The sequence below is a fragment of the Pseudopipra pipra genome, chromosome 22 (genome assembly GCF_036250125.1).
Source record: "Pseudopipra pipra isolate bDixPip1 chromosome 22, bDixPip1.hap1, whole genome shotgun sequence".
Lineage (NCBI taxonomy): Eukaryota > Metazoa > Chordata > Aves > Passeriformes > Pipridae > Pseudopipra > Pseudopipra pipra.
Genome location: NC_087570.1, coordinates 918188 through 945976, shown reverse-complemented (window position 1 = coordinate 945976; position 27789 = coordinate 918188). Strand labels below are relative to the sequence as shown.

Below are 27789 nucleotides of genomic sequence, written 5' to 3'. Positions count from 1 at the left end.
AGGGGAATGGAGAGGAACAGGGTGAGGGACAGGGTTTGTGACTGGGGGCAGAGCACACACCATCACCTCATGTGTGTGCACAGAGCACATGGCACCAGGCTGACAGGGGGATGGGCAGCTCAGAGCTTTTAGTCTTTCCAGCTGAAGAGTTTAGACTCCCTCCCAGACAGGAGCTGTCTTGAGACATCAAGGCCTTCTTGACCCATTTCAAAGAGGATTTAAAGAGGGGAGGGGAACACTCCCCTAACAGGGTGTTTTCTATGATGGCCCTGGCAGGGGTATGTACCACTTCCCTGAACTCCTCACCAACTGAAGGAATTAAATGACTGGAGACCCCTACATGTTAAATTGGGTTTACTACGCACAATCCAGCTAAAATGGGAATTTTCATTTACTTTCAGAGCTAATGCCCTTGTGTCCTGCGAAGGCCACAAGAAGCACAAATATGCTTGTCTATGTCAAGTGGTGCTTAGAGGGATAAAACAAACAACAGCTTGTGAGAATTGTGGTTTAGGGGCTGGTTTCTGACACTTTCTAAGAGCTCTGTCCACTGCATCGCTCCATCACACCTGTCACTGGAGCAGAGCCCTGGGCACAATGACACCTACAGATCTGAACTCCCCCAGGATCCCTGATGGGCACAGTGCTGACTGGCTCCTGCCCACCTAGCAGGTTCAGGAGTCCTCATGTGGCTGAGATGAAGACTTTTTTCCTTCAAAAACTCTCCTACCTTAGAAGCAAACTCTGGCTCCTGGTACTTTCCTACCTCTCCACACAAAGCTGGTGCTACTGCAGAGTGATTTGTTTAGCAAATACTCCAGAGAGGACTCTGAAAGGCTTAGCTTGGTGTCACTCCAAGGCAGGAATCAAACCTCTGAACCCACGGCTCCTCTTCCCGGGCCACCCTCGGGAGAGGTGCGAGGTCCAAACCCTCCCGGCCAGCTCAGGGCTCCAAATATCCGACCCCATGGTTTGCAGCCCAGCCAGCTTTATTCAGACTCCATCAGGACTCTGACCAAGAAAAGCTGAATATTTTGCAAACTGTAAACATTAGTCAGTGCCTTTTGTCTTCCCAAACTCCACCGTCTGCACAAACACGGATCCGATCCCGTCCCCTCCTGAACACACGTGTTAGTGTGTGGGGTGTTTGGGAAGAGCTTCTTACCTGATGTTTAAATAAACATTAATGTAAAACTGCTCAGTACAGCAGGGTCCACCCACTGTCTCAGTAGTAGGGCTGAGGGAGAGCCATGGGGAGATAAAAACACCCTCTTCCCTGGGGTGGAGAGATTTACACTCAAGCAAAGAGGGGAGCACAGGAGTGAGGCAGCCCAGGGCAAACTCTACCCTCAGTTAATTTAGGATTTAATCATCCCTGTGTTGCTTTTTGGCATGATGAAACCTGCAGACAGGACAAAGCCATGTAGGATAACTGAGGGGCTCCAGAAGGACAGTGACACTCAGTGTCCCCACAGATCCCCGACACCGAGTCACAGGCGACAAGGGAGAGACAGGGAGCAAACAGCTACAAATAATTCCAAGGATATATGCAAAGGGATTCACACTGTCTTCCCTAAAAATATATATATATAAAGAAAAAAAAAGATTGTTTTTTTCCACCAAAATCCTGAACCTCTTAATCATCAGAGAAGCTAATCCACATCAGGGGAATTCTGGGGAAACTGGAAATATTTTCACTTGGCTAAGATAAGGGCAGAGCTGTTTATTTCGCACATCTCTACAGTGGTACAGAGCCAGGAAATACTTTTCAGTTATTTTCAACAAAACAAGACAAATGTACCAAATTGGCAAGAAAGTGACATTTTTCTGAGGAATTCTTTAATGTCCGAACCGATATCCACAGAAACGACTCTTTCCCCATTCGTCAGCAATCTGTGTTAATTATCTGAATACTTTTGGCCTTCTGCTAAGCAAACCAGGGCTGAAAATATGCAAGAACTCCACTACAAAGCCATGACCATCCAAAGCAACCCCCAGCATGCCCTGAGCTGGCACTTTAATGTCACACCAGAGGATAGGGGGGTTTGGGGTTCTGGCCTGCAGGAGCCTGGTCAAGGTGCTTTCTCCAAGCTGCCAGTGAATCCTGGAACTCTGATATGCTCAAAAAAAAATATATCTGGTTCTTGGCTCTGACAAGCAAAGAGATTTTTGCACCTTTCTGACTCTGGGCTGCCCCGAACCAGCAGTGCTCCCAGAGATGGAAACACGGGGGGGGACAGGCTGGGGAACCCCCCGGCACAGGGACCAGCTCTGGGAGCCAAGGAGGCACAGAGGGCAGAGCTGGCACTGGGCACTGCTCACACAGCCCCACCCAGCAGCTCCAGTTACAAACAAACACTGTGGCTCCTCTTCCCCTTGGGTTTGGAAGCAGGAGGTTTAAAGCAGAACAGGGAATGAGGGCACCACAGACTCCAAGGGCAAATCTCACCTCTTCTGCACCAGCAAAACACACACCGTGGCCACGGGCCCTGCCCTGATCCTGCTCTGGTCCCTCACCAGGGCCACCAGCCCTGCCTGTGTCTGAGGTGCTGCACAGGACCAAACCCAGCTGCTTTTGCTGCAGTTTATTTTCCTATTCTAAACTTTCAGTGCCAATAAGAAGAAACAACTTTAACAGGTACAAAACGATCCCACTCCTTCCTTGCCCAAACACTCAAGGTACCACTACCCAAGAGGAGGAACTCACACAGATAAGAACACACCATTATCCCAGCTCACTGCCTCACTCTGTAATGACCATCCAGTTCATGGAAATGAGAAGACAAAATGTTTTTAACATTATAAATCCGTAGGTTTAGAAGTTTTACTTTCTTGTCTCAGAATTATTATCCCTTTCCACTAAAATTCCTTCAAATAAACACACACAAGTAACTTGAATAGCATAAATCCAGAGAAAACTAAATTAAAAGGTTGAAAAAATTAAAATAGTCACTTCATACACATTTTCTACTAATTACCATAACTCTAATGGAGAATAGAACATGTTCCCCTAAGGAACCCAGAGATCTCCCTTCCCCTCAGCAGGGTGTGGACCAGACCTTGAAGGCACAGGAGCACTTTTCTCAAATTACCTTTTATTAGAGTGAATGACTAATCACTAGGTGAGAAGGGAGGAATCACCACCTTGTTACCAGATCACAGGCTCCCTCCTTCCCCTCCTCAGCAGCTCCCATGGATTTAACAACTCAGGAGCCAAAGGAGCCAAAACCTGTGCTTCTGCCCCACCCCTGAAGCATCCTCCATCCTCCCCAAAATCTCCCTGGGAGCCATTAACCAGCACTGGAGATGCTCCCCACCACCACACCACTGTTAGGCCACTCCATTATCTTCAGTTACAGATCAAAACTCACCCCCAGATTAGGAAATGCCAAGTTGCAGTTGGATGTGTGGAATAGATGGGGCGGTTTCAAGAAGATTTATCACTTGTTGGCAAATTTTTGACATTTGGCACCGAGCAAGGCACTCAAAAAATGTATCTGCGCTTAAGAAGTTACTTTTTTTGCTCTGTAAAGCAGCATTTCCTTCTTAAATGGGAGTAGAAAAATGGAGACAAATAGGGTTTGAAGGCATTTGGGCTGGATGGAAGAAGAACGAGCTGTAGCTGTGCCAGGACCGCGTGTTTCAGCCATACAGTGCTCTGTGTTTCCTTCTGCTACTGCAGATAAATCTTGGGTTTCCCTTGCTCACCCGGAGCTGCTGGGAGCCAATCCCATTCCCATCACTCCCAGGCTCCAGCTCTGCTGCAGACAGAACCCTCTGACAATCTGTTGGGATGGGACCAGTGACAGGGATGGTGACAGGGATGGGGACGTGCAGAGTCACTGCCACCCACGGAAAGGCTCTTGCAGAGCAATCCCTCACAGGGATGTTTTTATTCAGGCCCCAGATCACTCCTGTGATAACAGGAATAAAAGGTGTCTGTGGGCAGCACACAAACCTGTCAAGTCATGAAGAATTAAGTGCATTTCCAGCCAAGAGCAGAGCTGGAGAAGGACAGCGATCAAAACAAGGCTGATGTGATCAAAGAGCCCCACGTTTAATTCCCTCACCCTCCTCTAATTCGCTCCTGTCTGGGCTCGGAGCGCCCTGACTGCTCACAAACACCAGACCGTGCAAGTTTTGTTTTACTTTGCAGAAACCCTGAGACCTGCTGGAGCTTAACAAAATCCCCAAGGGTTTATATTTGCTTAATCCTCCCACTGCAGCAACCTGACAGCGTTTGGGGATGGTGGCTCATTCCGAGGGCTCCGGGCAGGACAGGGTCCAGCAGTGAGCCCAAGCAGGGCTGCCTGGCCCTCCCTCACCTGCTCTCCAGCAACAGCTTTGCACATCACAGGTCTTAAAAGTATGGATGCCATAAATCCATAAATTCTAATTAGATTTTCACATACTGTAAGTGCCTAAATGCAGTATCTGTTTGAGGAGCAGTGTGTGGAGACAGCTGAAGCCCAGCATATTTGAAGGTTACTATTATTACTATTATTATCATAATTATCATTATTATGTTTAACTTCTGCTTTTGTATAAAAATTCCTTTAATCTTTTAAACAGACCCAATCTCAGGAGGTTCCCCCTAAGCCCTGAGTTTCCCCAGCAGATACAGCGAGAGCTGGAGTTATTGTTGCCTCCACATTTTGTCAAAATAAGCTTTGTGGTCGGGCTCTGCAAACACTCCTGCAGCTTCCTAGAGCTTGTATTTATCAAAGCATTATGAAACTTCCTTCCTCCATGACCAAAACTTACAATCCATAAATAAAAGGAGGAGAGTTCTTCATCCCCCAACTCGCCACAGGCTCCACATCCCTGCTGGTTGAGGGTGAGGTTTTACTGTGGTCAGTTTAGACCACCCTGAGTTGTGAGAGCTTTGGACAAACTCTGTAATTCAAATTCAGCCTGAGAGCCTCCGACACCAGGTCTACCCGCTAAGAACGGACACCAGGTCTACCCACCGTGATCGGACACCAGGTCTACCCACCGTGATCGGACACCAGGTCTACCCGCCGTGATCGGACACCAGGTCTACCCACTAAGCTCGGACACCAGGTCTACCCGCCGTGATCGGACACCAGGTCTACCCACCGTGATCGGACACCAGGTCTACCCACTAAGCTCGGACACCAGGTCTACCCGCCGTGATCGGACACCAGGTCTACCCACCGTGATCGGACACTAGGTCTACCCACCGTGATCAGACACCAGGTCTACCCACTAAGCTCGGACACCAGGTCTACCCGCCGTGATCGGACACCAGGTCTACCCACCGTGATCGGACACCAGGTCTACCCACTGAGCTCGGACACCAGGTCTACCCGCCGTGATCGGACACCAGGTCTACCCACTGAGCTCGGACACCAGGTCTACCCGCCGTGATCGGACACCAGGTCTACCCACCGTGATCGGACACCAGGTCTACCCGCCGTGATTGGACACCAGGTCTACCCGCTAAGCTCGGACACCAGGTCTACCTACCATGAGCGGACACCAGGTCTACCCACCGTGATCGGACACCAGGTCTACCCGCCGTGGTTGGGCACCAGGTCTACCCACCGTGATCGGACACCAGGTCTACCCACCGTGATCGGACACCAGGTCTACCCGCCGTGATCGGACACCAGGTCTACCCACTAAGCTCGGACACCAGGTCTACCCGCCGTGATCGGACACCAGGTCTACCCACCGTGATCGGACACTAGGTCTACCCACCGTGATCAGACACCAGGTCTACCCACTAAGCTCGGACACCAGGTCTACCCGCCATGATCGGACACCAGGTCTACCCACCGTGATCGGACACCAGGTCTACCCACCGTGATCGGACACCAGGTCTACCCGCCGTGATTGGACACCAGGTCTACCCACCGTGATCGGACACCAGGTCTACCCGCCGTGATCGGACACCAGGTCTACCCACCGTGATCGGACACTAGGTCTACCCACCGTGATCAGACACCAGGTCTACCCACTAAGCTCGGACACCAGGTCTACCCGCCGTGATCGGACACCAGGTCTACCCACCGTGATCGGACACCAGGTCTACCCACTGAGCTCGGACACCAGGTCTACCCGCCGTGATCGGACACCAGGTCTACCCACTGAGCTCGGACACCAGGTCTACCCGCCGTGATCGGACACCAGGTCTACCCACCGTGATCGGACACCAGGTCTACCCGCCGTGATTGGACACCAGGTCTACCCGCTAAGCTCGGACACCAGGTCTACCTACCATGAGCGGACACCAGGTCTACCCACCGTGATCGGACACCAGGTCTACCCGCCGTGATTGGGCACCAGGTCTACCCACCGTGATCGGACACCAGGTCTACCCGCCGTGATCGGACACCAGGTCTACCCACCATGATCGGACACCAGGTCTACCCACTAAGCTCGGACACCAGGTCTACCCGCCGTGATCGGACACCAGGTCTACCCACTGAGCTCGGACACCAGGTCTACCCACTAAGCTCGGACACCAGGTCTACCCGCCGGGCTCGGACACCAGGTCTACCCGCTAAGAACGGACACCAGGTCTACCCGCTAAGAACGGACACCAGGTCTACCCGCCGTGATCGGACACCAGGTCTACCCGCCGTGATCGGACACCAGGTCTACCCACTGAGCTCGGACACCAGGTCTACCGCCTGACCCGGACACCAGGTCTACCCGCCAGGCTCGGACACGAGGTTACTGACCATGGCACAGGTTACTGGGATGCACCTGCTGTGTCCGGGTCACTCCTTCGTGATTTTCTTTAAAACTTGGTTTCAATTAATCTGTTTGTGAAATACCTGCATTTGCTTTTTATTTTTAAGGAAGAGTTAGGAACAGGAAAGAGAATATTGTCCTGAACTTTCACCCATATAACACATTTTTCCAGATAACCTGTGCTCATTCAAAACCAAAAATTCTTCCTTGGAAGGATCCCAAACTGCTCCCTGAGCCTCGCACCTGTGCAAGATTTGTTTCAAATATATTCTCAGTCCCCTGCTGAGTCCAAATCCCTCCCCAGATCAGGAAGGGCCGGGACTGACTCCTCTGGCCTGTGCATCATCATCCTTCTGGATGAACATCTGCATCAACGTCCTGTTCTTGTGCCCAGACAGGACAGACTGACAGAAATCTCTCTTTGGAGGAATTACAGGTAAGCCTGGCTTAATCTGAAGAGTTCAGAGCCTCTGAACCAAGGCTGAACTGCACAGTGGTGGTACCCATCCTGCACCAATTTGGCTGCTGTGCTCCAGCATTTACAGACTCACCCTGGTGTCCCCTGCTGGGAAAGGCTTGAAATAAAATCCTGGGAACCATAGGTATTCCTGTTCTTTATGGGAATTCCCAAGTCGTTTTAAGGAAAACAGAATTTGAGCACATCTGGTGTTTTATTTATGGAGGTTACACACTCCCACATGAAAGCAACCATACACTTTTAACCTGATAACAAAAACCCACTTTTCCCTCTGCCTTCAGCTAAGAGACCATTAATATTCACAGCCTATTGTCCAGTGACTTTACAATTCCTGTAAAAAGGCTTGAAGGAGCATAAATGCCAAGGGGCCCCGGGTTCACAGCATCTGGCTTGTCCCTGAAAAACAGCTGCCCCTTCCCAGAAAACACACCTTGAGGTGACAGTCACCTCCCAGCTCCAGAGCACACACCCTCCATAGAACAGGAATGTCTGTGGTGACCCCCAAAGTGAAGAGCTCTCCAGAGCACACAAAGCATCTCAGCCCCCTGCACACTCCCTGGGCAAGAGGACCAGGGTCCAAACTTTGGTGCCAACATGCCAACCCCATCCCCACCCCAGCATGGCCTCACCTTGGACAGAGCAAGCAGGTTGGATTCCTTCCCACAGTTCAGGGAAAGCTGCCTTGCTGCTGGGACTCCTCCCTTTGCAAACAGTGCCAGCACCTTCTCCAGCTGCAAGATCCAAGTCCAGTCCTGGCTTCAGGAACATGAGCTGGGTGTCCGAGACTGAGTGCTCAAAACCAACTATTGTCCCAACAAGATCAGGGCCCCAGAGATCACAGCCAGAGCCAGCAAAGGCTGGAGGCTGCCCCTCCAAATTCCAGATTAATTTCTTGAAAAAGGGTTGTTCTGAAACGAATAAAACCTGTGAAATCTGTTTTTCCAACAGAATCCACACTTAAATCTGCAGTATTGCATACATACACATATATACAGCTCTTACCTGTAATTTTTTTTCCAAAAAGCCCTAAATAATCTTTTAAAAAATATTTTTTTTCTTGAGTTTTTTCTCTTTCTTTAGGGAGGTTACCTTTCAGAAGACAAAAAAAAAAAAGTTTCTGCATTTTGTTTGAATTAAAAAAAAAAAAAAAAAAAGAAAAGAAAAAAGAAAAAAACTGCTGAAGTTTATACAGGCTAAAAGTGGTTAAAACTGGAGTAAGATAATATTTCTCTAATTCCCAGGGGATAACCCTGCAGCTCTTCAATGGGAGACAGGCAGTGCAGTGCCAGGGATGGATCCCAGGCAGAGCAGAGCAGAGATGCTCTATCCCCTCCCTCTGGCCGAGAGGACACCTCACAGACTCCAGCTGCTGCACACTCCCAGAGAGGAGCTGTGGGTAATTATTCCCTAAAAATAAGGCTGCTGGAGCAGCTCTCCCTGCCATGAGCTGTGCTGGGGAAAGGGCTGCGATGCCCTGGGGGTTGGAGCTGCCCTGTTGTGCAGCAGTTACAGCAACCCCTTCCCAAGCTCACCAACATTCCCCTGGGAACGAGCCCTCCTGGTAACCCAAAGGAAATAAGAGAACCCCCCTCATCCTGCACTAAAATGCAAGGAGTTAAGTGTAGGAATGGCAGGACAGTGAGGGTCCTGCAGGGACTTCTGCCTGGCTGACTTTGGGATGAAAGAAGAGCCTGTCAGTTGTTCTCTGAAAACGTGCCAAGGGGATGAGCTGGAGCTGGGCTGCACAATCCCCCCAGTGTTGGGGCTCTGCTGCTCCCTCACTCAGCCCAGCTGAAGTTTGCCAGCACACAGGGATTACACACAAAATCCAGGCTTGGTGGGGGTTTTGTTTCTGTGTTGTTTTTCTTTTTCTTTTTTGTGTCGTTTCCCCTTTCTCCAGCTCAGCACACTCTGGGATTTGGCACTGGAGTGTTTCAGCCCCCCTGTCTCCCATGGCACATCCAGGAGATCTGCCAGCAGTGGTGGAAGAGACAAGTTTAAGATATAAAGGTATAACAAATAAGTTGTGAAAAAGAGAAATTTTAAGGATATATTTTAGATTTTCCCATATTTCCAGAATTCCTGCCCATATTCTCCTCCTTACTCATCTAATACTCTATAAACTCTATGTCTTTCCCTGGATTATATCAAATGCTGAGACAACCTCAGCCTGGCTCCTCCTGACCTGTAATAACAGAGACATAATAAAACAGCCATGACAGACAGCACCTCCAGGAAACCTCTTTCTTTGGAAATAAAAAGAGCTTGTGCCTGCTGGGATCTGTGTGGGCTGCAGGGAGCAGGTTACCTGTCCCAGCTCTGCAGTGCTCAGGTGTCACTAACTGCCACAGTCTGTTCCCCTGTTATTTCTTCCAAAATTTCCCATCCAAACTGACATCATCTCAGCTTTGGGTAATTTTTCAAACACTGCTGATGTGTCTGGTCCTTCCTAAGGACCTGAGTGCACAAGGCACTTCTGTGATGCTTGTTAGGGCATGATGATGTAGGAAACACAACAGCACATGTGGAAAGATCACACACACACACACACACATGCCCTGTCTGGATCTTGGGGAGCCCCAGCAGAGGTGGAGTAGGGACCACAGGCTCCCGTTATCAGGGTGGCATCATTCCCACACATACCAACCGTGCATGTGCAATCTGAAACCCCCTCTCCAGAGGAGCCAGCCTTCCCACAGCGATTGCACTATCAGTTCTGGCTCCTGTTAAACTTCTCACAAATATAAATATGTCAGGTGGCCAAATAACATTTAATCAATACCATAGTTGGGGCTCTAAATCTTTGTCAATTTAAAAGCTGCGCAAGCGAGTTGACCTACGGTGACCACAAACTTTGCAGGTTGTTTTTAACTCAACTCCTTGACATGAAGGCTAAGGCATGAAAAGTTCTGAAGGGTTTTATCTACTCTTTAGGTATTTTTTAAAGAAGAGGAAAATTAGGCTCAAATATTTCAGTGGTTCAGACTGGGTAAACACATTTCTGCTCATTGCTTTCCCAGCTGCACAGCCTCCTCCAAGACAAGGGAACCATCCTGCCAGTGACACCACAACTGGGGCTTCCCAGAAGTCTCCCTGATCCAACAGAGATTCAAAATACCATCTGTGACCTCTTCATCTGCATCTGTCCCACTGGAATATGTGCAAGTACCTGCCAGGTCAGCGCGAGGTGCTGCTTTAGGCTGTGGAAATGTTCTGGGGGAACATCTGAAAGACAGACCAGCCATGTGGATGTGAGGATGTTTCCATACATATAATCTGTGCCAGGTGTCCTCCACACAGCTTCTGTTGAGGGGCAAGACAAAGATTTCCATCAAATGTCCTTACTCCACTCAGAACACACACTTATTCCTATCAATGATGCACAATTCCCTGTTTTCTCAGCTCCTTGCCACTTAGTGAATCAGCCAGAGGCTCACATCCTCCTCCTCCTGCCCACTCCTACACTCTGTCACTGGTTTCTCCCGAGGTCCTCACTCCTGACTGCCACACCCAATGTGTTCAGAGTCTGGGCAATTTTCCACTTGTCCTTCCCGAGGGTCCTCAGGAGCCGGAGAGGTGGGACAGGTGACACCATCCAGATGAGCTGTTTCTTTACTCAGGTCACCCCCAGGCTCCCAGAGCTGCTCCTGCTGGAGTCAGAGGCAGGAGCCTGACTCTGCTCAGCAAAGGTAACCTGAGCCACTCAGCTCCTGCCATAAAACCTACGGACTATAAATACCTCTGCACAGTGCAGAGAATTCCTCTTTGACACATTGTATAATGGATGCAATATAAAAGTATACTGCACTTGGCAGCCTCTCCAAGGCTCTCCAAGGCTTCCCTTCGGGAGATCAGTGCACTGCCTGGGCTTTGATGATTTTTTTCCCCCACTGTATGGCCAAAACTGTATTTAATGGGCAGACAGGAAGATGACTCTCCTGGGAAAGAACCTGTATTCCTCTTATAGAGAAGGGAAAGAGACTTCCTTCAAAGTTTCCAAGTCTTTGAGGTGACCTCAGCTCCGTGAGCTCAGGGAGGCTTGGCCAAGGCTGAGCATGGGGAGGTGTGGCAGAGGTGGGTTTGTCCTGCTATTCATTGCTTCCCACAGCACAGCCCCTGTCAGGGCAGAGCTCTGTGCTCACGGGGCAGCTGGTGATGGGATTCACACAGAACTAAGGACAAAAATCAGCAAAATCTGGTTGGAGGGTTCAAAAGAAGCAGGCTGAGCTGCAAAGGGTTCAGCCAGGGACAGGAGGGGACAGCTCTGAGCACCAGACACATGCTCTGGGTAGCAGGAGGTCTGGGTTCCAGAGACATCCCAGCCTGCTTCCCACAGCCAAGGCACAGAACCTGCCATTCCCATTTCTCCAGCTAAATATCCAAAGACACACCTACCCCCCGAGCCCTCCTGGCTGTGCTGCCCCATACATGGAGTCTGTCAGTGCCTTTCCTGGCTGCTACGGGCACCTTGCTCGTGTCTGGACCTCGCTGGGGAGCCCAGGCTGCATGTCCAGGAGCAGCACTGAGGGAGGAGAAGGCTCTGCTACCAGAGGAACAAATGAGAGGTACAGGCATGGGAAGAGTCAGTTTGACATCCAGATATTTCACCTACCAGGCTCAAACTTACTCATCTGAATAGGAAGCTCCAGGAGCCGTGCTCTGTTCCAAAGGAATCCTAAACCAGCATCTTTTGAAGTGCTGAAGCACTGACTGGCAGCTGCTCCTTCCAGCCAGCTCCCGGATTTTGGCTGGAACAGTCAGGCACTGAAAGGCCATAAAGATGATGATGATCTCGTGCAGAAGGGTCAGCTCTGCCCCTCTGCCTGTGCCCAGGCTTTCCAGGCACTTGGCAGGGCTGGGGGGGGGTGTGACACCGAGGCAGTGCCCACCTCTCCCTCGAGGCCGCTCGCTCGGCTGCCAGCACACAACGGGCACTTCGTGTCTTACGCTGGAAAACTGGCACGTCCCTGGGAAAAAAGAGTCTTCTCCAAGTCTCTTTGTCTCCGTATAATTAAGCTCAATACAACAAAGCACCCAAGGCGGGGGAGCATTTTGGAAGGTTCTCAAGAGCCACGGTCACATTTACAGCACAGGAAGGTCTGTGTAAAACCACTGATCACTGATCTCATTATCTGTACTTCCCTACAAATGCCCCTCATGTTCCCAGGTGCACAATGGGTGTCAAGAATAAGAACCTTGGAAAATAAATGGAAAAAGTTACAGTAGCAAATGGCTTGTTTATGCCATAATTGGTATTAGGTAATTAATGGCAGGATGAAACATCACAGTGCTGCTGGAAACAAAAAGCAATGCTGGGTAAAGAGCATTTAATGAGCACGTTTTATGTTGTCCTCAGCAAGTTTACTGCCAAGCCACAAAAGACATTTATACACACTCCCTTTGTCTCTAATGAAAGGGTCAGGGCTACTCGCTTCTGGGGAAATTCACAAGTTTGTTTGTTTTTTTTAAAGCATAAATTTAACGTTTTAAACTGGAAATTCACCTCCTCGAAGGAGCAGTTGTTTGAGGTGGGAGAGGTTTGCTGGGCAGGGCCAATCCCAGCAGAACCAGGGGCAAACCAAGCACCTCCCTGCAGAAAGATGGGGTTCAATGTCTGCAGCCCCAGGGGTCCATTGTACAGCTCCAATACCCAGATATGCCAAATATTTGACATTCCAAAATCTACACTATTAATGAGGTGAGATCCCGAGCAACTGGGGAAAAAGAAGGCGGAAATAACATGTTTTTTTGCCAGGAGTCAGTTCTGTGCTGTGCAATCCAGGGCAGATCCCCAGCCCACATGGAGGGGGATAACACCTAAATCATTTTAAAGCAGAAAAATTACCTGGTCTGCTGCTTCCCAAAACTCTTCTTCTACATCTGTTTCTCCTGCACGTTTCAAACACCACCACCCTCTGCTGTGCATCAGGAAAGGTCAGAAGCAGTGTGCTGCTCAGCAGAGGGGCTGCATTTCCACCCCCGGAACGTGTCAGTGCAGCAGAAAATGGTGCTGCAGGTACCCCCAACACCCACCTCAGAAGGGATCCAGGTCCTTTTCCCCCTCATCTCCTGCACCTCTGCTGCAGGAGCACTTGCCCTCTGTGCGAGGCCAGCACAGCACGGCAGGAACAGCCGCAGAAAGTGCTCAGGAAAGGGAATCAGGACCCTTGTTTTCCTTAAAATGAACTTTTTTCCTAGGTTTGATAGAAAAAATGACCTTGCCAACCATTTCAAGAAGGGAGTTTGCTGAAGTGTTCCGTCTGGGAAACACAGGCAGGAAGGAATGGACTTCCAAAGACCTGGAAAATGGTGTATTCACAGGACTCAACTGTCCTACAGCAATGCATCAAACACGTGGAACGTCACAGAAACCTCAGACTCCTGCTGATGAAAAGCCTGGGTAACGTGTCAACATTTTCCCAATTAATTTATCCCTAACTACGCCATGATCATTCCTTATTCCTGCTTTTTAACCATTTCTTCAGTTTAAAAACATGCATTTTTAAGAAGCATATCCTTTTACACCAGAGACCACAAAGTGAAAATCCATGTCTCCTTCTCATATAAGTACAAAACCATCTCTGGCATTCTTTCACTTAAATCCTTGGAGTTTTCTGAGGACTCATTTTGCAAGTTAAATGCAGAATATCATTTTCTGGGCAAGTTTATCAAGGCAAATCCCAAATGAGCTCCTGAAAAAATGCAAATCCACGTACATTATTTGTCTTTGCCACTTGTGACTGGTTTGGGCTGCACAAGCCCACGAAGAGCAGCCTGAAAACATCTGAGATAGCAGGAAATGGTGGGAATTCCAGCTTCTCCTGACAAAAACACACAGTTGAGGAAGAGATGGACAATTTGCAGCTGGTGAGGAGAGGTGTCTCCTCATGACACACATCTGGCATCCATCACCTCCACATCTGCAGGGCTGAGAGCCAGCAGCCTCACAGCACACAATGGTGTGCCAAGGAAAGGCACAACATCCCTCGGATTCCCTGTAACACTTCAGCCCCTCCTGCCCCCTTTATCCCAGGGAAGGGTCCCAGCACCCCGCTGGCCACGGCCTTTCCTACACGGGGCTCAGTTACTTTGGCCCTTTGTTCTCTGACATTCAGGTGAGGACCATGAATAACAGAACTGACTCCCATTATCCATGATTCCAAACAGCTCCTGGCCAGAAGAGCTGGTTTGGACCTCTGGGAATGGTCTAGCCAGTCTTTAGGCAAGGTATATAAATCTCTAAAGGAAAATAATCCCTATCTTAGTGGGCCAGCATGGGCTGTCCCTCCCTGTGTGTCAGCAGAGCCCATCTGCAGGAGGGTCCCACCTCAAACCAAGGCTGTGGCTCTGCCACCTACAAGACCACTTGGAGAAGCCACGACTGAAGACACTTCAGAAAGGCAAATGCATTTAGTAGGGTGAAAACCACCAAAACCTGCTTCCACTACAAACCCACTGGTGGTCACTGGTGGGGCTGGAGCAGCCAGTGCCCTGCACGAGACCAACCCCAGCAGTGCTGACAGTGCCCGGAAAGCTGCAGCCTGCCAGGCTTTCCAGGCTTGTGTTCCAGGGTAAATGGAAAGCAAGGCACAAACCATGACTTCAGAGAGCAGCCCAGGGCCAGCAGCCCCGGCACCTCGCCCGCCAGTCTGAGAGACGCCTGCCCTGGAGAAGGAGCTCCCTCGGCCTCCTGGCACCCCGTGCTGCTCCAGAGGAGGGGAGCATTTCCAGACCCAGCCCTGGGTTTATTTGCTTGGAGAGGTGGGAAGACAGGCAGTCAATGTACGTTCACATACAGCAAACTAGAAACACCTGTTGGCCTCCAAACCCCTTTTTTTTGGCTGGTTTATGGAGACTGAGGGTCCAACAGGTGCCCCCGTGGCCAGCGGGAACAGAGAGGGGTTCCAGAGGCCCCACGAACATTGGAGCAGGCAAAGGAAAACTGCCTGCACAGCTACAGGCAGCACGTGTGTCTGCAGGCTGGGCCACGGGAAAGTGAAGTTCCACAAAATTAAAGCCTGTCTGGGAGGAAACCAGCCATGAGGGGACTGTGGAATGTCACCCCAGAATGACAAGGGCCCAGAGGTGCCTCTGCTGAGGAACATTTGCCATGTGCAGGTGGAAACCAGCCCCAGAGCCATGACAACACGGCTCCAGCCCCAGCACAGCTCAGCTTTGATGGTCCTGGTGGGTCTCCTCCAGCTCAGGATATTCTGTAATTCTATGATAAAGGGGCTGCAGAAGCACAAACTCCCTAAGCTGGTGTTTTGATCCTAGTGCCACTGACACAGGAGGATTCCCACTTTCCAAGATAACATTTTTCATTTGGATTTTGTAATACACTGAGCAGTAAAAAGCGACCGTAGCAAACTCCTTTGCTGGCTGGTGCCACCCTGGATTTCTTTGTGGGGGTTGTCAGAGGGAGATTTTCCTCCTTCTCCACTATCAAACAACCCAGTTTGGCTCGAGGTTGCCCAGAACATCAAACTCCAGCCCAAGGGAAAAACTCCACTGCACAACAGGAATGCACACGCACTGCAACTTGGATCAAGGATGTATGGAAAGTGTCCTCCCTTTCTCACATAGCTCTCATTGATTAAACCTCTGGAGAGGGAATCCTCTGAGCATCTTCCCAGAAAAAAAAATATTTGTAATGACTGGAATCTCAACATATGTTTGTTTCCTGGATTATTACACCAATTACACTGCAGTGCTGGGCCCAGGAGAGGAAACAGACTCAAACACAACAAACGAGGCAAAAATTAAAGGAAAACCTGTTGCTGAGGTGAAGAAAAGGCATTTCAAAGGCTGCTTGAAAGATGTTATCACCTGCTAGAGAGCACGGCTTGGAAATGATGCCTTGGAGAAGGCAGCACTTAACAAACTAAAAAAATGTTTTCTCCAACCTTTCCAAACCCAGAAACGGAAAGCAAAACATACCAATGATGTATTACAGACCAGGCTGTGTGTTTAAGCATAAATTAATTCTAGAAATCCCAGGCAGCTTTGCAGCAATCTTATTGTTCCTGCTTTGGTCCTCACTCCTCTCTCACTCACCAAACCACCTCTTTGGGTTGGAATCTGTCCCCTGTGCCCATGGCCAGGGTGGCTCCTACACCACTGATTTTCAGCAGATCCTCAGAAAACAATAGAAGATTTGGTGAATGTTTGGACTTGATGATCTCAGTGGTCTTTTCCAGCCCAAAGGGTTTGAGGATTCGATCACAGTCAGAGAGTTAAGCTGCCCTGTGCCATTTCTCTTACGGGAATCCACTGAAGTCCTTAAGAGTTAAGCCTCTTTCAACCATGATCATGTTCTCTCTCATCTCAAGAAACCTGCAATTGGTGAGGAATTGTGAGGCTGGGATGTCCCTTGGCTACCTGACCAGGGGATGGGCTCACCCTCTCCAGAAACAATCCAAGAATTCAGCATTAATTGAGTTTACCTGGCATTCGTGTATCAAATCCTTCTTATTACCAATTACACGACGGGATCCCCAGTGGTGCATTGTTAGGCTGGAGTGCTTTGCATTGCTTGGAAAACAATCCCTTCTCCTCTCTAACTGTCCCTGGACTCACCTCCATGCTCACAGCCTGGCTTTCACCAGATGGTTTTCGGGAAGAAAACACCCCGGGCAGGTTTCACTGCCCCCAAAGCCGCAAAGCCCCGGGACCCCGCGCTCAGCTCTGCGAGTCGGGGGGGATTTCCAGCCACAAGCCCTGCTAATTGGTCACAGCTGGCTGCAAACCTGCACGGAAATCCTCCCGGGGGATTAGAGCCGGGGCTGACACCCGGCCATGGGACCGGCACTGCCGGGACGGGGGAGGCGGCGCGGGAGGTGCCAGGGGGGTCAGTCCTCACCGAAGGGAATTTGAAGAGGCTTTGAAGAGGCCATCCAGCACCTCACATGACTTGGCCCGAGGTACCAATCCCCCGAAACAAAGTGGGGATTTTCTCTTCTCCAGGTGGCACAACAAGCCATTTCCTTCCAGGTTTTCTTTACCCTCAGCACATCTCAGTGTGACGAACAGCAAAGATCCACGTGGATGTTTCAAACCAGTGCAATGTCAGTGAGAAGATTCCTCTTTTCCTTACTTGCCAAAACCTAAGCAGAGGGCTACAACTCATCCAAAGGACTTGAGCCATATATTTTCTTTCACCCAATATAATAATCTCTTTTAAATGATCACGAAATCCTTAGTTCTTGAGTTCAGCCCAAGGAAAGCTGGAAAAGAACAAAGCCAGCCGTATTTCAAATCCACTGAAGCCCTTCAGCTTTGAGTCTGTTTCACCCCTTATCGTGTTCCTTTAAACAAATGGTCAGCAGCGTTTCTGCCTCTGCACAAGCTCCATCACTCACCCACGGAGCTGGACAACTTTACACGTGAGGGTGCACATCCAAAAGGCTGTTTGCTGGACTCCAGTTCACCTTCAGAAAACAAATCACGTGAACTGTGAAGTTACTTGTGGAGTAATTGCCCTGCAGTTACATCCAGGTGGGAGACTGGAGACGGTGCCATGTTTGATGAACGTCTCAGTGAGGGACACTGGACCCTGAGCTCCCCCCAGACACGAGCCCCAGGAAGCTTCTTTTGCAGCCACAGCCCCAGCTGTTCCCCCAGCCCCAGCACATTTTCTCTTTTCTTCCACGCTCTCTTCACAAAAGGTGTTTTTTTAACTGAATAAGCCCCTCCATCGCCTTGGCTGGTTTCCTCTCGCGGGCCTTTTCAAAGAGCTCAGTGCTACCTGTTTGCCAGCTATTAAATACCGAGCGCTTGGCTGATGGACAAGCCGATAGCTCAGGACACGGCCCAGCTCTGCACAAACCGCCCTTGTTCCACTGCCTTCCTGAGCCAAAACACAAGAAAATCCCAGCAGGAATCTCCTCTGGCCTCGGGCTCCTCTCCCCTCCCAGCAGAAGGCTAACCTTGTGAATCAGGAGGCTGCTTATAAATAAAAGTATTCAGACTTCTTGGCTGTTGGAGAAGTGCTCTGCTTAATTTAGCCCTGGTATTATGGACGGTGGATTCTCTCCAATGAGCTGACAGCTGAAGAACAATTGCGGTGATTTAATTCCACAAATGGATTTTAAATTGGCCTCATGAACTGCAAACCCAGGAAACATTGGACACAGTATCTCGCTACCATCATTCTGAAGTCAGCACTGGGGTCCCCTTGGACTGGGCAAGTCACCCAAGTCCAAACAAGGGCTGTCACACGTGTGTCTCCATCTCAGAAAGAACACCTGGCTCCTGGACCCAAGAAAAGGTTACAGGTGCTTTCCTTTGCTTCCAGAGTCTAAACCCTTCCCATTTTGACTTCCAACACCTTTGAGTGTTTCACAGTCCCATGTTTCTCCAGGACAATTCCCTCCAGCAAACCCCTCTCTCCCAGCCCTAACACACCCAGAGGCTTCCAGCTGCACAGCTCGGGAGGTTCTCGGGAGAAATCGGGTCATTAGTCAGTCAAACAACCCGAGGGCACGTCAAAGGCTGTGTAAATGAGGGCAGTGCTGTAAAAGAGCCAATAACGGTCCCCTGAAGCGGCGGGTGACAAAGCCATCTCAGCTGGCCCCGGAGCACAGACACTAATCACAGCCCTGCCTGCCGACCTCTCCTTTGTGCCAAGCTAGAGGAGATCTGGGCCGGCCGATGCTTCAAAACACAGACGGGCTAATTAGGAAGGGTCCTGCCCCCCCACATGATGTGGGCGCAGTTCCCACATCGGAGCCCCCAGAGCCTGAGTGTTGCTGAAACATCCACTCTGCTGGGAAGCTTCCAGTGAGCGAACGGTGAAGCCGAGCAGCTGATTTGCAGCACGAGATGCAAACAACAACCACCTTCACAGCCCCTGTCCCCTGGCCAGGCAGTCACTGCCACCCCCCACCCCCAGACCTCGCTCTGCTGCGCTCAGGGTCCAGCGAGTCCACCAACACCCGACCTCGGAGCGCTGGGTGGTCCCAGGATCCCCAGGAAGGCTGGGCAGGCTTGGAGCAGAGCCCAGGTTCCCCAGCACCCCCTCCCTCCCAGCAACAAGCCTGCACAGAGAGGTCATTTACGTCCAAGCTCCCAGAAAGGAGCTCCTAAAAGGAGCCTCAGCCCAAACCCCATTTACAACCCTTTGATCTACCAGGGGTGGAAGATAACAAAGGAGTTCGGGACAACTCCGCTGCTTCCTCGGCTCAGGAACAGTCCCTGTGGTCACAGTAACATTGCCCAGCTCAAACTCTGTTCCACTTTGCTGCAAAGCAAAGCCCACCTGATGGCAGGTGGGCAAGGAGAGGGGAGGAGAGAGATCAGTCTGCACTGACAGCACCTGACAGGATCAAAAAGCCACCGAGACGCAGGAGGGAACAGAACAGGCGATGAAACCTGGACGGGTACACACGATGGGCCACAGACCTTCCTGCAGGAGCTTGTGCAGCCCCATCCAGGGCTCTGCCTTCACAATGAGGTGATTTAACACAGAGGGTGCACGACTGTTATCCCTGTCAGCAGCTCAGGAGGCCAGGAAGGACAGCATCACACCCCAGTGATGGGGAACCGCCGGCTGCCCAGCCAGGGTAAACACGGGGCTGCTGCTGCTCGGGGCTGGCCAGCAAAAACATCCCATGCTGAAAGGTCTGATAGGAGCCTGGCCAGGACAGGGAGCGTCCTGCCCCTAAGACAAACACATCTGTGTTTCTTTCCACAAAAGAAAAAGCGATACCATTCGGATCAGACTCAGGTTTCTTGAAGACAAACGACACCACGGAACATGGCTGTGGAGCAGCTTTGCTCACACAGGTATTTTCATGTTCTTTTCACCCAACAGCCTCAACCTGCTCACATCCAGAGTCACTCCAGTGCTCCACAACTCCATCCTGGGGAGCTATTTCTCAAGGAGGTTCCATAATCTCAAATACCAGCATAGTTCCTTTGATAAGTGACAGATGAGGAAAGAATGAACACTGATGAGGTGTCCTCCCCCAAAGCAGCCTCCAGCCTCCCATCCTGTCACAAAAATCCAGCACAAATGTTGGCTAATGAGCACCAAAGTCACAGAGTGCTTTCAAAAGTGCAAAAGATTATGAGAACCCAGACATTTGTCAGAAAAAAAGTATTTACCAAGTAGAATCATTGACAGGAGTCAGTAAGAAATGAAGATGAAGGGAAGGATGAGTTTGTGGCTGGGATCCTCCTGTATCCTCACCTTTCTGCCCTTGGATCTGGTTACTTTGGGATTGAGGAGGTTCAGGCTTTGATAAAATGCTTCTCTCCAGCCCTCATTGGTGGGAAAAGAGCAGCTCCCAGGACTGCTCCAAGTCAGCTCCCCTACCTTCCCATGCCTACCTCTGCTTCCAAAGGAGGATGGAACCACAGGTGTTGGAAGGAACAGATGGTAAAGATGGATGGTAAAGAAAAAAGTCTTACTATTTAATTTGCTGCTATAAATCAGCATCACCCAAAGATGATGTGAGCATTCACTACTGCTCTGTGCCCTGCAGACTCAGAGGGAGGAGAGGGGACAACCGTGTCTCCCTGCAGCCTGAGGCTCCTGTTCTCCAACCATTGACACAGCACAGGGAACCTCCCAGCTCTTGGGGGTTGTTTGCTATAGAACATCATGTTCCCAAAACAGAACATCTGCAATTTACCAAACATAGGAAACTCAGTAACATTCAAGAGGGAGTTTGTATATTACACGAAAGTTAATTAAATAAAGCTTAGCAGCCCCAAAACACAGCCTGGCCAAAGACACAACAACGTTCCTTCCCAAGGTGGCAGCTCATTGCCACACTGCCCCGGGCCCAGCTTCATTCCACAGGCTGTGACCCCAGGGTTCCTTTGTTTGACCCAACTTTAATCAGCTTCCTTCTCCGATTGCAGCAGATCCCGCTGCGGATGGCAGCCAGGAATAAAGGCCATTGTACAGCGCGGGGCTGCGTCTCACAGCAAGTCATGATAAGCATTTCCTTTCCAAACATCCAAGCTCCCCAAACACTACAAAAGCCAAGAGCAGATTACTGGCATTTTGCAGATAAAACAACGGCTAAGATAAAACATAAATAAATCAGGGCATCCCTCGCTCTTTATCCTCTCCACTTCCAAACCGGAGGAAGAAGTTGCAAGGCTGCTTACCGTGCTGGCAGCGAGGTCCCTGGAAGCCAGAGGAGCAGTGACAGAGCTGTGAGGATCCCTCTCGGCAGCTTCCACCGTTGAGACAAACCCTGTAACCACAGGCAGCTGCAGGGAGGAGGGAGAGGATGATTCCAGCACCCACCGTCAGAAGGGCACATGCACCAACAAACACCCATCACTGGTGACGTGCCCACAGCCCCAGAGAACAGCTGAACAGTTATGAAACCACTGCTGAACCTGTTCCTTGGTTCACAGTGCAGTACTCAATGCACAAAATCCCTCAGGGAATGTCTCAGGGCTTTTCCTGGAGCGTGGCTAAGTGAGGACCCACAGGAAAACATCGGAAGGGCTCTCGGTGAAACAACGGGTTTTCCAGCCAACACGTGGGTAAAACAGCCAGAAAATGACTCGTGCTGAACCACATCAGATCTTGTGGCAACAAATACAAGTTACTTATTTTGCAATTGGAGGGATCTTCCCAGAACAAACCCCCAGGAGCTGCTCCCACCTCTGGGCCGGGCTCTCCCGGGGCGCTGGAGACCCCAACGCGGCGTCACCTTCGAGCGGCCCGGAGGGTGACATGGAGCTAAACTGCAAGTAAGCCTGAGCAGCCACGTTTCTCTGTTCTCACCCAGCGGAGTGTAAAATGGACACAGAGACAGAGAATGCTCAATTAGGCTTCTGAAATCCACCTTTCCAAATCATCTACATAAATCCACAAGCAAGGTTATGTTTTATCCAGGGAAACTCGTGTTTCTCATAACTCATGAAACACAGCCCGTGGTTTGTATTTCCCACTGGGAAAGGCTGATGGCAAAAGGAGGAACGTTGTGAGCAGGGATGCTGTCACGTGTGCAGTGCTTTGTCGGAGGGTAAGGACGCAGAACAAGCACCCATCTTCCTTTTAAATCCATTTAAAGATTTGGACAATGAAATTTTCTCTCTGTTCACTGATCTGGACATAGCTGCACTGCCAGCCAACTTCTCTTTTCATCCTTTCTCCCACACCTGCTCTTCTCCTTTCCCTTTTCACTGAACAAGCTGTAACAATCTCCAAGAGTGATGGGAGTGTTGGAATACATCTCACAAAAGCCGTGGCAAACTGGATAACACGGAGCAAAGAGCATCACCTGATGACACAGGGCAGGACACACAGAGCTGGTACCTGGTGCAGCAGCTCCCACCCCAGCTCCCTGTTCAGCCCAGGGCTAAGAGAAGCCATGGGGACCAATTCATTCCAGCTGATGCATCCCAGGAAGGAACACACTGCAGTCACCAGTGGTGCCAGGATCGCTGGTGCTCGGGGCCATGGGGTCATTACCAACCGAATGTACAAAGATGTGATTAAATTACAACCCCTTGCATGATATGAGACCACCTGGAAACAATTCCAGGCTTGCTGGGCCGAGGGTCCCACAGGCACACTGGCTGTGCTGGCTGCAGCTTCTCCCTCCTCTTTTGCAAGTCGGGAGCCCCCCTGGCTTCTCTTCCCATTCCAGCTAAAGCTGTAAGTAATTAGTGACAGAAAAAGCAGGTCTGTGATTACACATTTCATTTTGTGTCATTATAACTGGCACCCCGCACGGCCTTCAAAAATGGCTCCAAAATTCTTGGCACAAAGTACCCCACGCCGGCTCCAAAACACTAATTGTGCACTCAGAGAAAAAGGGATCACAGATGGAAACAAGAGCGAGGACGGGGCTGTGGGGTTTGGGCACGTTGGCAGGACGGCTCGTGCACACCAGGAGATAAATCTGCAAAGTTATCAGTTGGCAAAGATAACTCAAAACTTTAAGGCATCCACAGGAAACCCGAGCTGGGAAAGGGCAGGGATTACCTTCACAAAAGGAACCCAAAGCTGGTGGGTGTCAACTTGTCACGCCTGAAAAATCAGTTCCAACCTCCTGTACATGGAAATGCAATAACCACAGTCCTGGGTTCCCACTATTCTCCTCCCACCATTGAATCCCCCATGCATCAAATATTGGCTCTGTTTTTTTCCTACAGGAACACAATTGACTTCCTAATTTCTCCTCTGTGCTAAATCCTGCTCCTGGCTCACACAATGCCTTCCACCAAGCCTGTGCTGGTTGGGGAGGTCGTGTGCTTAAGGAGGTTTTGTGATTAGAGATATTTTGTGAAGGTTTGGATGTGAATGTGCCATTCTCCAAATGTGCATGTTTTCCATCAAAACACACTCCTCTTGCCAGACAGAGCTACGTACCTGTTTCAAGGACCTTTGCTCTATCACTTCTCCACAACCCAGCTGTCAGAGCACCCTGGGGTCAGGCACAGCCACGGGCACAGGAGCTCCCTGTGGATCACCCAGCTCCAGCTCATTCCAAGTCCCCCTCTCACCGAGAGCCAAACTCCCCAAACTTTGCACCTCTGATGCACTGGAGCTGAACCACTCGAGCCGCAGCCTTGGCTCTTTTAAGGACCTGATAATTTTTCAAATCCCCCCTGCAAAAGAGAAGATTATTTATAACACAAAGGTAGCATTGAAGCCCAAACGCTCATCTCCCTGAAATAATGAATCGGTGATGAAACGCCGCTTCACAAAGCCAGTTATCTTCTCATCTAACGCTTTTCATGGCCACGTCTCCCTGGGGACTGCAGTGATCCCGTGTCAGCCCCGTGCTGGCAGAGCTCTGGAACTTGGGAACTCTCTGACAAGCATCCTGCTCGGCCGAGCTGTGACACCTGCACTGCCAACACTTCCCTGCACAGCGAGGCAGGAACAACTTCCCATCTCCAGCTGTGTGCTGAGGTGTTCTGGGGCTGCAGCCTCCAGGTTTTCCCAGCTCTAGTCATGGCAGAAGGACTTGTCTTCTCTTTCAGTCCTTTCCTTCAGGCCTCATCACCACAAGACAGAATGGACTGCGTGGTTAAATTGCAGAGCGGGTTTGGTTTTTTTCTCCCCAGATTCTTCACCTTAATCACCTAAAAAAAGAGACTTTTGAGGGGGTCCCAGCAAAGCCCAGCCTGGATCCAGAGTGCACGACTCGCCAGCAGCACAGCGAGACCCGAAGCACAACAATGGAAAATATTAGAAGCAGTTTCAGCGACACAAATCAGGGGTTAGAAGACAGGGGTGTTATTCTTGGCAGTGCCCCAGATTTCCTGAATGAGCCGGACAATCCCCTGCTCTGTGCTTCAGGCTGGCACATACCGAGTGGAAATCATAATAACCTACTTCCCAGCCTGGGGGGGGGCTGTGGCTCTCCCCCTCTGTGCCCCCCAGGCCTCCTGCAAATGAGCTCCTAATTCAGAGCGACAGAGTTTAATGCAATGAAATTTGGGAAAAGGGCGACAACACTGTCCAGGGAAACAGGAAAGAAAGGATAAATTACAGAAAGCACCACTGCCTTCTGCTCAAAGGCCAGGGAATGTCCCTAGCAAGGATTTAGTGAGGCAGGATTCTTGGGAAGTCGGAGACATTAGACTGATTTAGAAGGGGGAGTGAAGGAGAAAAGCATTTCTGCACACCTGCAGTGTCTGGACTCCCCGAGGTACAACCCCCCGTGGGCAGAGATGGGCTGGTGAGTTCCCCAGGGGAGCACACGGGGACCTTGAACCAAGGCTGGGCTGGATGGAGGCGAGGGGTTCACAAGTTCAGTCCCAGCACTCCCAGCTGCACTCCCAGCCCGAGCAGCAGCCCCTGTTCCCTGCAGGAGTGCGTGGTCAGGGCAGAGCCCTGCCCCTCCTGCACAGCTCACAGACCACACTAAACCGTGGCCAGGTCACCTCCACTAAATCCACAATGCTCTCCTCTTCAGCCCCTGCCCAGCTCTCCAGGGAGCCCTCCTGCCTCTCCGGGTCCCCTCTGGAGGTGGCAGGGGCTGGCCCAGGGCTCAGGCACTGCCTGGGGCTGAACTCCAGCTCCTCCACACACATCAGCAGTTACAGACTCAGGGGGACTCTTCTCAACATCTTGAGCTGAAAGTGGAGATCACAGGGATTACCAGACACACAGCCCCCTGGTCCTAATCACCGAGAGCTTTACCTGTGTTATTGAACCCAGGTGGAATTTAAGTAGCATCTCAGAGGCCACTTGAAACCAAGCAGCTTAGTCTGAAAGTTAAACTATCAGCAATCAGGCAGGGAAAAAACCTGATGCCATCCTAAAAATGCAAAGGGTGCCTTGACTTCTGACCTTTCTCCTTCCCAAACAAATGAATTCTCCAGGACAGAGGGCAATGGGAGGCAACAAGCCCTCATCCTTGGAGGTGAGAACAAAACACAGAACCCAGACAGACTGGGGGCACCCTGCAAGGGCTGACAGCCTGGCTGTCACCATGGCAGAGGGCACAGGAGCAGAGCAAAAAAGCCAAATATTCTCTGAGACCTTTGTGAGATTTTTGTTTCTGTGAAATTTTCCATCTCTTTCCAAGCCATCTGCTCCCAGCAGAGCCCACACACTCCCAGTACTGCCCTCACAGCTCCACACTGGCCATTGCCTGACCTGTAAGTGCTCAGAGACTTAAGCCTGCATGTAAGGAAGAGAAAGACACCCTGGTTTTGCTACAGCCTCCAACCTAAGCTGAGTACACCCAGTGTTTGTTCCCTTCTTCCAGGCACTGGGGTAGCTCTGAGAGCCCAGACAACTCGCCTGAGCTGGTACCCACGAGGGTGCTGGGATTCCCATCTCACAAAGGTATTTAACATCCCCCTCAGTGTCAGACACTGTCATGCTGCACACGAGCCTGCAGTGCTGAAAATTTCCCCTCACATGGGTTGGGTTTTTTATTTTTAAGGAAAGTTGGTGACCAGCCCAGCATTTGGAGCAAAGAGAGCCCTGCAGTGAGGAGATGCTGAAGAGCAAGATAAGATGTCCTCACTGGAAAGATTCCACTGCATGGTGGCAACAGCTCTAATTAAACTGTCAGCAGTGATGCCCTTCCCCTCCTCAGCACTCCTGGAACATGACCAGTGATCTCTGGAGGCAGATAGGAAGGGCCACAAATCCCACTGACATGTTTTGGCACAATAGCTTTGTGGCATTCAGCAGAGCCACAGCAGCAAGTGCAGGCTGACTCCAGGCACACAAACCAGAAAATCCTGTGTCGTACAGAGCGCCCTGGCCCTGTGCCCCTGCCTCAGCACCTCACCAGTATTTACTGACAGTCCCCTGACAGACCTTCCCACACCCTCCCCTGCTCCAGGAGAACATGCTTGTGCCAGAGCCACCAGCAGGAAAAGTCATCACATCCCTGCAAACCAAGAGCCAGGAGCTCCCTGGGACGAGGGTTTAGTTACACAGAGCCCAGACACGTTTCCCAGGACAGTCTGTGGGTCAGGACAGAAATCCCAGCTTGGGGCACCAGCCACCCCACCAGGGCCAGGCAGAGCTGTCCTGGTTTGCCCGTGGAATGCTCCTCCAGCTGCTGCTTGTGGGGGGCTGGATCAGGAAGCACAAACCCCACTGCCCCCCTCAGCCCCTAACCAGGCTGACCAGCCCCCCTGCTGCTCTCAGGGGGTTACAGGATGATTCACAGAGCAATGTCACTGGAGTTTCTGCCTCAAACAACCCCTGCAAGTGCCCCTGCCTGTGCTGAGGGCCTGCAGCACTCAAGATACTCATTTTTCTGTCCCAGAAAGGAGGTTACAGCACGTCCTGGTTGTGGAGTCAGTGATCCGACCAGGGCTGAACAGAGACAGAGCTCACAGCTCACGATCCACTCCAAGCCCCCCAGCAGCTCAGCAGCCATTCCTGCAGAACTTTTTGAGCTGGTGTCACTCTGCCTTTGGGGCTGACTGTCCCTTTCCTCTTTACTGCAGCCCAGCCCAGGAGAACCATTCCCAGCCCAAATGATGAGAAGGATGAGCTCAGAGCGTGCCCTGAGCAGCTTTATTTCCTTTTCTCTGCTTCCTTCCTGCATGGAATTACTCACTTCCTTGGCAGAAGAAATCATTACAGAAGGTGCTTTTCTGAGTTCAGCTGAGGTTATTATCTGCTCACTGACAGAGAGTTATAAGGCACCCCTGGAGCTTCCTCTGCCCAGTGCACTGCTCTCCTTTGCTCCAGGCTTTGGAATAGGAAGAATAAAGACTGGTTGCTTGACACACCTTTTTTTCCCTTTTTTTGTAAACCTTTGGTTCAAGCATCAAAGCACAGGGAAGGTACAGATGGCCTCTGCACAGAACAAAAGGCAACCAGCTGTGGGAGACATTTTCCTGTATTGGAGGTCAATCCCAATCCCAACTGCCTCTGTCTCCTGCAACAACAGCATAAAATCATCTTATAGACTAATATTTGCACATCCCCAGCCTGACTCATGTGCAAACCTATCACAGCTTCCCACACAGCTGGGATGGAGACACTTCCATGCCTGCTTGGCAGAGAACTGCACCAGAAGAGAGCAGGAATCCAGCCACAGGATCCCAAAGTCTCAAGTTCTGGGTCTCCACTCCAGACCCCACAAGTGCCACCCCCCCCATGGCTGTGTGCTCTCTCCCCTGAGGCT

General features: G+C 50.7%; 1 protein-coding gene across 2 annotated transcripts in view; it reads right to left on the bottom strand.

Annotated features, from left to right (window-relative positions):
• The window catches only part of MEGF6 (multiple EGF like domains 6), a 73146-nt gene that overhangs the window by 36873 nt on the left and 8484 nt on the right, over positions 1-27789 (bottom strand). For both annotated transcript variants that reach the window (XM_064678350.1, XM_064678351.1), the window contains one exon: positions 21323-21427. In XM_064678350.1, the coding sequence (XP_064534420.1) occupies positions 21323-21427 (105 nt within the window). The remainder of the gene's footprint in view (positions 1-21322; positions 21428-27789) is intronic.